Source organism: Stylophora pistillata, chromosome 10 (assembly GCF_964205215.1).
Source record: "Stylophora pistillata chromosome 10, jaStyPist1.2, whole genome shotgun sequence".
Taxonomy (NCBI): domain Eukaryota; kingdom Metazoa; phylum Cnidaria; class Anthozoa; order Scleractinia; family Pocilloporidae; genus Stylophora; species Stylophora pistillata.
The window spans coordinates 15,709,797-15,722,293 of record NC_142528.1 but is presented as its reverse complement, the minus strand read 5'-3'; the positions used below and the strand labels follow the sequence as shown (position 1 = coordinate 15,722,293).

General features: G+C 43.0%; 1 protein-coding gene and 2 pseudogenes across 2 annotated transcripts in view; 1 reads left to right on the top strand and 2 right to left on the bottom strand.

Moving 5' to 3' along the window:
• The window catches only part of LOC148721943 (uncharacterized), a 547,091-nt pseudogene that overhangs the window by 179,272 nt on the left and 355,322 nt on the right, over window positions 1–12,497 (bottom strand). The window lies entirely within an intron of this gene.
• Window positions 41–2,009, top strand: LOC111347693 (ankyrin repeat domain-containing protein 63). Its single transcript, XM_022954916.2, has one exon. It carries the CDS (start codon window positions 293–295, stop codon window positions 1,130–1,132), a length of 840 nt encoding a protein of 279 aa, XP_022810651.2. The 5' UTR covers window positions 41–292; the 3' UTR covers window positions 1,133–2,009.
• LOC111333287 (ficolin-2-like) lies at window positions 2,730–4,113 on the bottom strand (annotated as a pseudogene).

Sequence of the window (12,497 nt, the reverse complement as noted above, 5' to 3'; positions counted from 1 at the left end):
ATCAGAAGGTCAGTCAAGCCTGACCTGCCGTGCAATAAATCCCATATCATCCCTTGGCGTTGATGTCGCAACAAAGAGCTTTAAGACAATAGCAGAAGGAATTGTTTGGTGAATTTTAATGAAAGGCGAGTTGAACGAGCAATTACAATGCTATGAAACTCTACAACAATTAACAAACATACCTCTTACAGAGTTTGTCAACATGAACTAGCTGAGAAGAAGTTTGTTTTTTTTCGCGTAAGCGAACCACTGGAACAAGGCTTGTCTCAACAGGTCGGAAAACGCATAAGTTATGTCATCGCCTTCTTTGTCGGTTGGTCACCAAAGGCAACCATTTCCCGATCTTCAACAAAAGGTTGCGTGGATAGACACTGAATTCGACAAGAACAACTGTGTAAGGCCTCCTGTCACGTTCAGTGGAAGGCCTCGAATACTTTTAGAAGCTGTCAGTCAAGGGAGACTTCGTCAAATTCGCTTGCTGTTAGACGCGGGTGTCAACGTAAACTGCAAAGATTTGGACAACGGACAAACTGCTCTAATTAGAGCAGTGTTCTTAGAAAACAGCAAGCTTCGCCGGAGGACTGCTAAAATGCTGCTAAATTACGGCGCCAAGATTAAATTGCTGGATAAGTTTGGCCGATCGGCCTTGTCGTGGTCTTGTCTTACGGGAAGAGAAGATATGGTCAAGCTGTTTTTTAGTTATCCCGAAGTTGATCTTGCAGTGGGCAGCGTAGATACTGAGGGAAACACGAATCTGATATTAGCAAGCATGTCTGGCAATATAAACATTATTAAAACGATATCCAGAGTTTTCAGAAGGAACAGGCTTGATGTAAATAGAGTGAACAAGAAAGGGAAAAGCGCTTTGACAATAGCTCACGAAAATCAGTTTACAGATTGCGCCGAGGTGCTTTTGAATGAAGGGCACGCAACACCATCTAGTTATCAAATAAATCTTCCACGTGACGCATTCAGCGCTGCGATAGCACAAAGAAGGATGAAACCTCAAACAGGACAGCGACAAAACTCCTGTAATCTTCCAAGGTTATTTGGTTTATATACAGAACAGCTTACAAATTCATATCCTCGAAAATGCAAGTCTGGGGGTGGTGTAAAGTTCTCGGCATACTAATTAAAAATAAATTATGAGCTATTTAGATAACAAGATTAACTAAAGAAGGTTTGAGTGTTCAGCAAAAACTTCAGTGATTGTTGTTTGACACGAAGTATAAAAAGCGCATTAGTCATGAGACTCGTATCTAAACATTGCAATCGGAGGAAGTTTCAAAGTTATTGGGTTTCTCTTAAGATTCGTAATCTTAAATTTGTCTATTAAAAATAATTTGAAAATTGTTTTGAAAAAGCAACTAAAACGAAATAACAATAGCCGGGGTCAAAAACCTCAAAATTCAGTCAAAATAGCTCCTTTTCCATCTACATTTTAACAACTTACCAGTTGAACTCTAAAGCGGAGTATTGACTCTTGCACTTTTTCTTTCTTTTGCAACAACACATTATTTCATTACGGAGAGGCAAAAATGGATAATAGCAAAGTGTTTTATGATTTGTTGCAAAAGGAGTAAGGAGAGAGGGGGCGAAGAAATTCAGGAAGAATCGTGATATTACATGTACTTGATACACCTCACAGGGAGACATAACGCTGTCAAATCAATGATATATCGTTTATGGTTGCCTTGATATGTCTTGATTATGGTCACCGTGATTAATATTGCGTGACTCTGCTTAAATTAGCAGGGTTGAGCTCGGAGGTAAGGGGGTATCTAGTTGAAGTTTTGAGTTGAATTATGAACTCGGTCAGGCATTTTTTTTTCTACTCGTTATTGGACAGGAAAGTTATTCAACTTAGCGGCCCACTTAAGCTCGAAAGTCAAAGTGACACAGCCCCAACGGAAAGCTATTGTCTACATGGTATTTTCGTTGAAAATCTTTTTTTTCCTTTTTTTTTACTCTACTGACTCTTTTGAAACTTCTAATAAACCTTATAAGAAAATCTATTGGGTCTTTTAGCCCTAGTTTTTACCAGGACCCTGAGAGAATGCCTAGTAGAGGCCAGTATCGTCCTACTTAGGTAAGGTACTTATATACCTTTTAAGTCTCCCTAAGCTTGGATCAACCCCGGGATCCAAGATCTCACAGACAACTCCGTGACTGATAATCTATTTAGTACAAACGAGGAGTTGTTGTTGTTGTTGTTTTTTTTGGGGGGGGGGGGGGTTAGTGGAAGAGGAGTCGCCATTTCCCCTTTTTACGTCACGAAGGGTAAATTTCGTGTCTAACGAAATAGCAAAGCAGAAGAAAGGTATACATATCACCAAGATAATAATAATCCAAAAGAACCTCTTGAGAACTCCGTATAATTATATATTCTATACCAATCAGACCAATCATAGAATATATATATAATTGGTGCAATTCAAGATCACCATCATCATTGTCGACATTTAACTGGAAATGACTGACGTTGATTATAATTTTTGTCAATTTCAAGCTATTGATCGCAAAATGGATGGTGATACCCGAAAATAAACTAAACGTATTTCCTCTCTCTTTTTATTAAACCCAAAACTTTGTGTTAGGCCCACTTAACTGAACACATTACATTGCTTTTTGGTCCTTTTTTCACTCTGTGTCTCCCAACTATGTAGAAAAGCTGAATACTCTAACTGATGTTAGTGTATTCCTTATTTGTTTATGTTTCTAGCTTAAAATTAAAAATCCACGGGCCTGATCTTCATTTCAGCTCTCTTAGCGGAGTAGTTATAACCCTTCCATTTGTTCCAGTTGATACCACGACAAGCAGCCGAAATATGCGGACCGTGGTAATAGTAGCCGTTTAAGTTAGCGCGGACACGGCTATTGTACCACCAGGCGCTGTAATAGCCTGTGGCACAGTTGTGCCCTGAGTTGTTATCATTGTCGCGATCTTTGGTGGAGAATGCCATGTTACGATGATAGCTCAAAGAATCACCAGCAGTTCCTGGGACAAAAACATAGACATGCAGTTAGCAAAAGTCACGGTAGCCGCAACACAAAAACTCGCGGCTCCCATCAAAGGTGGATGTTTAGAAAGAACGATCGTAATGTACAGAAATCATGTGTTAGTTTGGAGATTGGAATTGAGTCTGTCAGCGTTTTTTCAGTCTCTGACGATAAAAGAAAATGCGGTGATAAATGCTGGCAAAAAAAAAATATACATGAAAACAAATTAAAGAATCTACTGTGTTGAAGCTCTGGAGCAAGTAACAAATATGACGCTGGGGTTATTGGTCTGTATAAAACGAAAGAATCGATCTCGGCTTTATCTTTAGGAACTATATTCTGGCTAGAATAGACCAATACACAGATTGTAAACACTCACCGCTATACTTTCCAAGGCCAAGTTTATATTTTTTTTCTTTCGCTGGAAACAGAGAACATGTCATATTCGGCGTAAGCTGTCTTTCCTTGCGTGTCTTCAAGCTCCACTCGTAGTCTGCTCTTTGTTTTGGTCAGGCGGTGTATTTTGTCCAGTCCGAGCCAAAACTCGCCATTCAGGTTTCCGAAGCCACGTTTGAAGTCCGCCCAGCCGCGGTTAATGAAATCAACGGAGCCATCGAGTCTCTTCTGGAACACTCTCCATCCCCCACCGGCAGATTATTGGTCGCAGAAGACATCAAACGAACCCAAACCATCGGGGTCGATTTTGTAAACACCTGTGACTCTTTCACCGGATTTATACAGCTCAGCACAGTTTTTCATAACTAGTGAGAGACGTCGAAGCGTTATGTTTAGTATCGTATATTTTTCGGCATGAATGTGTAATCTGCCGTAAATTCACAGAAATTCACCTCGCGGAGTTGTTTTGTTCTCCGTCAAGGCATCCGTTTTTTTCTCTAATTTTGCGAGTTGATTTTGTATTTTAAGAAGATGTGCTTTGATGTCCTTATTTGCTGGTCCAGGATAGTAGTTGTTGAAGTGAACGTTGTGGCATTTGCTTGCTGTACCAGGGGTTTTGTTGGATGTGACTTGTTTGGATGTGCTGTTGACCCCGCTCAGTGTTTGAAAGATCGAGCTGTAACAGAGCAAACAAAATATAATTTTGAAAAAAATCATTCTCGACCAAGAAAACTTACTTCCCAGCAGTTGTCGCAATATAATTACTCAGCGAATATAAAACAACCTGGATATTTCAGATCTACTCAACAACCACAACTTAACTCAATTAGTTGACCAACCAACAAGGGGTTCTGCAATTTTGGACTTGATTATCACAAACATGCATTCTTACTATAGTAAACCGACAGTTTTGGCTCCTATCGGCACCTCTGATCACAATGCCCTTGTTTGGCATCCCAACCACCACCATCCTACTAATCATCCACCCAAAGCAACACGTCGACTACGGCGCTTCCTACACTCAGGACTTGATGCCTTTGGAAGATGGTTAACCTCCCAGGTTTGGCTTACAGATTCTTCTAACATCATAACAGCCTCTACATTCACATCAAATATTTCTCAAGCTATCGACTGTTTCTTCCCAGAGCGAACTGTTAAACTTCATCACACAGACAAGCCGCGGATGACGGCTTCTCTTAAACACCTAATATTAGAGCGTCAAGCTGCCTATCATAGTGGTGATCTCCAATTATGGCGTATTTACCGTGACAAGGTGCGAACATCTATTACACAAAGAAAGAAACAATTCTACTCGGAGAAAATCCAACACCTGAAAACAACAGACTCTCGAAAATGGTGGAACTACGTTAACAAAGTCTCTGGTAGATCCTGTTCATCAGCTTCCTCTACTAACAGTTTTGTTATCGATGGAGTGACTAAATCTCCTAACGAGCTGGTTAATGACTTAAATAAGTTCTTCCTTTCTGTAAATGAGGACATTCCTGCCTTAGATCCATGCCAACTCCCAGCCTACTTACCATGCTCTGAGAGAGCACCGTTCATCAGCCCACCACAAGTGTGTCAAAAACTGCTCAAGCTAAATCCATCTAAAGCTACAGGGCCAGATAACATCCATGCACATATCCTTAGAGAATTCGCTTTTGAGTTTGCTGACCCAGTTGCAAACCTGTTTAACTCAAGTTTAGCTTCGGGTATTGTTCCAGACATCTGGAAGGCTGCGAACATAACACCTGTTCCCAAAGAGCCTGTACCGAGATCCCTCAGTGACTTCCGGCCTATCTCACTCACGCCATGCCTCTCTAAAGTATTAGAGGAGTTCGTCGCATGCTGGGTCCTCGAAGATATCAAGAGTAAAATTGATCCACGCCAGTTTGGTTGCTTGAAAGGCACATCTACAACCCTGTGTCTCATGGATATGCTCCACGAATGGCTATCTAGCCTTGATACCCCTGGCAACACTTTGCGTATTTGTATGCTGGACTTCAGTAAAGCCTTCGATAGGATAAATCTCAACATCCTAATGCTCAAACTTATTAACTTAGGGGTACGTAGGTCTTTATTACTTTGGATTTGTAGTTTTGTATCCAATAGAAGACAACGAGTCAAGATTATTGATTCCTTCTCTGTCTGGTCGTATGTAAACGCTGGGGTCCCACAAGGGACCAAATTGGGTCCGATACTATTTTTTAGTTATGGTGAATGAGCTTGCTCCAACCAGTTCATTCTGGAAGTACGTTGATGACCTAACTGTAGTACACAGCGGTTAAAATGAAATCGGTTTTATTCACGTACCTAAGAGAGCTCACTAAATAATTAAACACATGCTGTATATATGCAGGTCTCGAGGGTATTACATCACACCATCACGCCTCGCATTACATCGCGCATATTTCATGCTCGTTGGCATCCTATACACTACATTCCCTCCTTTCCTAAATATTCAACATACAAATCGAAGCCTTTAAATTAAACCAGTCGCTCGATAAAAGGACAAGAAGTTGAAGATATTCAGTTCAAATCATATTCAGTTCATATTCAGTTTATATGGCTTTATAACGATCAGGCGGTCTTACAGTCCGGGTCGACCTCCGAACAGGCCTTCCCGCTCCGGTATTTTCATTGTCTGGGAAATGCCTAGGTTGTTCTTGAGAATCTTCAGACGTTCCAGGAATCTCTTTTGGCATCGGTACGACTGTCGTCTCTGAAATTTTGCTTGCCCCTGGGTCATCCACTCGTACTGCAGAACCTGCCTGTACCACTTGGTCTTCGTTGCCATTGGATACATCTCCGTGCTCGTTATACTTCTTTACAAACACAGTGTTTCTTTTCAGTTCAATGCCAGTCTCGTTCCTGAGCGTTACCTCTGACCCCGTCTTATGAACAACCTTAAAGGGATCAGGGTTAAAGTTGGCAGACAGCTTGTTGGTTTTCTCTGCTTTCACAAGAACCGTGTCGCCAACACTTATGCTTTTGGGCGTGGCACCCCTCTTAAAGTCAGCGTAAGCTTTTCCCTTTAATTTACATGACCAATCTCGCTCTTGCACTTCCTCGCCTGGCACACCAACTGTCTCTCTCTTTAGCTCTGGCAGCTTGGATCTCATTTCGCGACCAAACATCATATAACAGGGTGTAGTCCCTGTCGTCGTTTGCGGAGTGGATCTGAACGCCGTCAACCATACAAGCAACTCAGTTCTCCAGTTCCTTCCTTCCAAATGTGCGATCTGTATGCATTTCAGTAACGAGCGATTCTGGCGTTCCACCTCTCCATTGGCTTGTGGCCACAATGGAGTCGTTTTCCGGTGTTCGATACCATTCGTACGTAAAAAGGCTTCAAACTCTTCAGACACGAATTGGGGGCCATTATCTGTCCTTAGCGAGAATGGAAAACCGAATCTTGCAAACATGGGTGCAAGTGCTTCGATGACCTTGGAACTTGTCGTAGACTTCATTATAGCAACCTCTAGGAATCGACTATAGTAATCGACCACCACCAAAATACTCTCTCCTGTGGGTAGGGGTCCTAGTAGATCTGCTCCACAGTCCTGCCAAGGGGCACTTGGAGGAAAAACGCGAGACATCGGCTCTGGGGGGTCAAATCCAGAAGTGACCTGGCAGCCATGACAAATTCTACAAAACTTCTCAACGTCTTTGTCCATTCTTGGCCACCAAACTTTACTGCGGAGACGATACTTCGTTTTGACTATACCCTGGTGCCCTTCGTGTGCTAACCGCACCATCCTGTCGCGCAAGAGCCTGGGAACCACAATCCTTGTGCCTCGAAGCAAGAGTTCACCATACAGACATAATGCGTCCTTGACCTGTGCATACGAGGGAAGTATACACTGGTCCCAGTTCCCTGTCTTAACACATTTCTTCACCTGGGTCAATTCCTCGTCATCATAGGAAGCTTCCTCAATCTCTCTAGGTGATAGAGCAACGGGTACACAGTCCTCCACAATTGCTCTAACATAGTCATACTCCTCTCCATGGTCCACGTGATCCGAATTCAAGCGAGACAACGCGTCTGCTATATTAGTCTTTCCTGGGCGGTACACTACTTTAAAATCGTACCCTTGTAGCCTTAAGACCCATCTCTCTATCCTGGCGCAAGGTCTCGAAGTACTGGAGTAGATACGCTCCAGAGGCTTGTGGTCGGTCTCCAACTCGAAGTCCTGTCCAGAAACATACATGTTAAACCGTTCACATGCCCAAACCAAGGCCAGCGCTTCCTTCTCCGTTTGGCTGTAGCGCCGTTCGACGTCAGTTAAGCTCCTTGATGCGTATGAGACAACTCTCCACATGCCTCTCTGCTGCTGGGTGAGAACTGCCCCTAAGCCAACTGGGGATGCATCAGCAATGATTCGCGTTCTGCAGCCAACCTTAAAATAAGCCAGTGTCTCCGCCTGGGTGATTAGACGCTTTAGTTCCTCAAAAGCTGCTTGTTGCTCATTTCCCCAGTGAAACACTACGCCCTTCCTGGTCAACTCTTGAATAGGTTTCGCTACGGACGCTACGTCTGGCATGAACTTCGAAGAATACTGGACAATACCCATAAACGATCGTACTTCGCTTGCGTCTTTGGGAGGTCTTGCATCTCTAATAGCGGCTATTTTCTCTTCGCATGGATTTATACCGTCACTAGTCAACTCATGGCCAAAGAACGTAAGCTTCGACAACCTAAACTGGCACTTGTCTCCGTTCACCGTCAACCCCACTTCACTCAGTCTATCCAACACAGCGAAAAGACGCTTGTCGTGTTCCTCCACGTCACCTCCATGAACAATAAGATCGTCCGCAATGTTGGCAACCCCAGCACAACCCCTTAACACGTCTCAGATGATTTGCTGGTACTTTTCTGGTGCCGATGTCACCCCAAACATCAACCGCTTGTACCGATACAGTCCTCGGTGCGTGACGAAAGTAGTAATGTGACGACTTTCCTCGCTGAGCAGGATCTGGTGAAAACCCCACTTGAGATCAATCTTGCTAAACATAGTACTTCCATTCAAGTCATGTAACAGCTCCTCGACGGTTGGAATTGGATGCCGCTCCCTGACGATTGCTTCATTCGCTCGGCGCATGTCAACACAGACCCTCACGTCACCGTCACCTTTGGGAACAACCACCAATGGCGATATCCATCCTGACGGCCCTTCTGGCACTTCCTCTATGATATCCAGCCTCAAAAGTTCATCAAGCTTTGCATCAACCTTCTCTCGCAACCCAAAAGGAATCCTACGTACATGCTGCGCTACAGGCTTCACTGACTCATCAACATGCAGTTTTAATTCGTAACCCTTCAAAAGACCAACACCACTAAATAACTCCTTGTATTTTCCTCTAATGCTGCCGTCTGGTCGTCCTCCGTCAACACTGTTTGCCTGAAAAGGACCAACACGTAGCAGGTTTAGCACCTGGGCAGTTTCGCGCCCCAACAGCGTACGACCATCGCCTTCAACCACTATAAATTCAGCCTTACTTCGGTCATTAAACTCACACCCAGCGTGCGTGACATCTGCTGTAAAAGTTCCTAGGGTCGATAAAGGTTCTACGCCACCATAAGCAAAAATTCCTTTCGCAGACTTCCGAGATTCACACTTGATCCCCTTCTGCTTTAGTAATTCCCAGGTCCGCTGTCCCATAACATTACATGAAGCTCCCGAATCAATAAGAACATCTGGTACGTACACACCACCGATCATCAGCGTTACCAACGCACTTCTTTCTTCCCTGTGGTCATCCAACTGTTCCACTGAAAAGGCATAATCGGGTCTTGACTGACGAGCTGGTGTTGCAAAATCTTTTTTGTCCTCTTCTCGGGAGGCAGGTCCGCGAGTCACTAGATTTGCCTCTTGCCCCAGTCTTCCGCGTCCCCGACCAAATCCACCTCTGCTATTCCTCGTTCCTTTGGATCCTGACTGGGCGCCGCCTCGCTGATGGAATTAGGGGCATTTGACTTTGAAATGGCCTATCGTACCGCACTTCCCGCAAGTCTGACCTCGCGCCGGGCACCTCCAATCCTGACTAAAGTGTCCTTCCCGTCCGCAACTAAAGCACGTCTGCAATTTTCTGGGATTCTTGTTTCCATTCACTTTTCCTCTCACTGCATTGACCGGGTCTACCTGGTCCGTGTTGAATTGTTTCAGTTGTCTATCAACTGCTTCTTGGGATCTCGCAACCCGCAACAAATCACTCAAAGTAACAGTCCCTTCCTTTTCCAGGAACTTCCGGCGCAAGTGGCTGGAGTAACACTTGTCTATGAGTTGATCCCGAATGTAGTCGTCCTCTTTGACGCCAAACTCACAAGTCGCTGCTCGCTGACGCAATCTGCACACAAACTGGTCCACAGTTTCTCCACTCTCCTGCGAAATTTGTCTAAACAAATGTCTCTCAAAAGGAACGTTTGACTTGGGAACAAAATAATTGTCAAGTACCTGAAGTGTTGCCTGAAAACTCACATCCTCGCCATCACCGGCTAATGTGAAATAAATTTCTTGAACGTCCATACCAGCAACGTGTAACAGAAGAGCTCGCTTTTGAGCGTCGTTCGAAACACCTTTTCCCGTCACGTACAAATCGAACGCTCGCTTCCATCTCTTCCACCGCTGACTTAAATTGTGTGCCTCTCCCTTCGGATTAAATGGTTCCAATCCACTGACATCTAAAGCAACTGTAGCCATTCCAGAACCATTAACAGAACTGCCAACAGCACCGCTTGTCGTTTCGTCTGATCCACCGTGTCCCGGCATCTCTGAATAAAATCCCTGGCGAAATCACTTACGAATTCTCGGACGAAACTCCTGAAACCTTGGACAAAACCTCGAAATCCTTGAAGTCCTCTAAATCTTCACAATTCTCGAAATCCTCGTCGCCAATGTAGTAAACAGCGGTTAAAATGAAATCGGTTTTATTCACGTACCTAAGAGAACTAACTAAATAATTAAACACATGCTGTATATATGCAGGTCTCGAGGGTATTACATCACATCATCACGCCTCGCATTACATCGCGCATATTTCATGCTCGTTCTACCTCGAGAAGGTTCATCAACTATCCAAACCACCCTGAATAATATATCCACCTGGTGTTCTTCAAATTACATGAAATTGAACCCAAAAAAGTGCAAAGAACTCTAAAGTCCACTCTATCACAGTTGACTATTAATAACACCTCAATCGAAGTGGTAGAAAGTCACAAGCTCCTAGGAGTGCTCATTCAGGATGATCCAAAATAGGGTAGTCACATTCTTAGCATTACAAAGAAAGCTGCTCAGCGACTTTAAATCCTTCGTGTCCTGCGCCGCAATGGCCTTCCACCCAAGGATTTACTTAGTGTCTATACTGCTCTAATACGTTCTGTTTTGGAGTACGCATGCCCGGTATGGCATTCTAGCCTTCCATCTTACCTTGTGGACAATTTAGAACAAATACAAAGAAGATCTTTCAGGATAATCGAACCACTAATTTCTTACAGAACTGCATGTAATGTTTTGAATTACCCCACACTGGAAGAAAATGGGGAACGTCTTTGCCTCGAACAGTTCAAGAAAATTAAAAACTCACAGTTGTCATCATTAATTCCACAGAAAACACTGGACGCTCACGGCCGCCAGCTGCGCTCCAGCAATAACTTGACTCTTTTTAAAAGCAGGACAAAACGATTTCAAATAAGTTTTTTTCCCGCAATGACGTCAAAGCTTAATGAATTATAGCAATAGACTTGTATCACATTTGTAATAATTTGTTAACAGAATCTCGTGAGCCGGTAACCCAGTCCCCCGGCAAAATTTTTTATTTATATCGTCTCATTTAATTTGTAAATATTTTTTGTAATTTCTTATAAATATGAAGTATTTCATTTTAGTGCCGAATTCATATCTAATAAACCATTACCATTACCATCACCACCATATTAATACGTCGTTTTGACCACGTCACTAAACAAGCAGGCAGATTTTTCGTGTTTGGGTGACTACCATAGTCAAGTACTGCTGTCTATCATACTAACTTCTATTTTGCCTCAGGCGAAGTTGGTTATCTCTGGTTCAGTGAGTTTATTTAAAGATATCAGTTTTGTATTTTCCTTACTTCAAAATGTTTACTCCAGCAAATGTTATGCTACTACAATTCATCACCAGCTATCTTGAATAAATTCGGTTTTAGTCCGCGGCAGCTTCATCACGTAATGTTCGCCAAAAAAGTTGAATTCTTAGACAACTGTTATGCCCTTAATGAGATGCAAGTACACGTCTGTTTGTCTGAAAAACCGCTCACCAAAAAATAATCACAGTTTCTTTAACTTCTTACGGAACCTATAGATTCGCAAGTTCGAAGTAAAATTGTGAAGGTGAAAATAATAGGCATAATAGGAAGTTCTAGAATCTATGGTGAGGTAAAGCGTTCACAAAAACAGGGCAAAAAGCTTTTAAAAATTACAGCGCCTTTATCCAGAGCTTCACACTATCTCGAGAGGTTCCAAGACTTCGTTCCATGATTCCCTCTCGACTTAGGCATTCGTCACGCCCGCTGCACACTGAAGGCAGCAACCGGTTTAGGGTTAACGCAGGACTCTACGAATCACTAGAATTAAGACCGCTTAACTCCCAAGATCTGATTATGAATTCTCTCCTCTAGCTGATACACATTTCCTTGTAAATTGGTTATGAGAATTTGGTGTTCAATCAAGGTAACAACTTCTACCTGATAAGTTTGTGGATTCTCATTACCTGTTTGCTGGATCATGTATGGATATTATAGAGAGAAGTTACATGTTGATCACTTCTGGGAGCCAAAGGGTTAAAACTGAAAATGAAAAAATAAATGGAAACAGAGGGCGAAACCTCAAACCTCAGTCACAGTAGCTTTGGTGTTTTAAAAATCTCCGTCAAAATTCAGGTGTCATGTTCGACAACACTTTTTTCTGTTAAACGTTATTTCAACGTTGTGATGAAATTTTGTGGGCCGAGGCCAGGAACGTGTTCGATAATTGAGTCAGTTTGCTAGACATAACGTCTCGTAGTCACGTTCGACGCACTAAAAACTACTATAAAACGAATACAAGAATTGTAAAAACGTGTAAA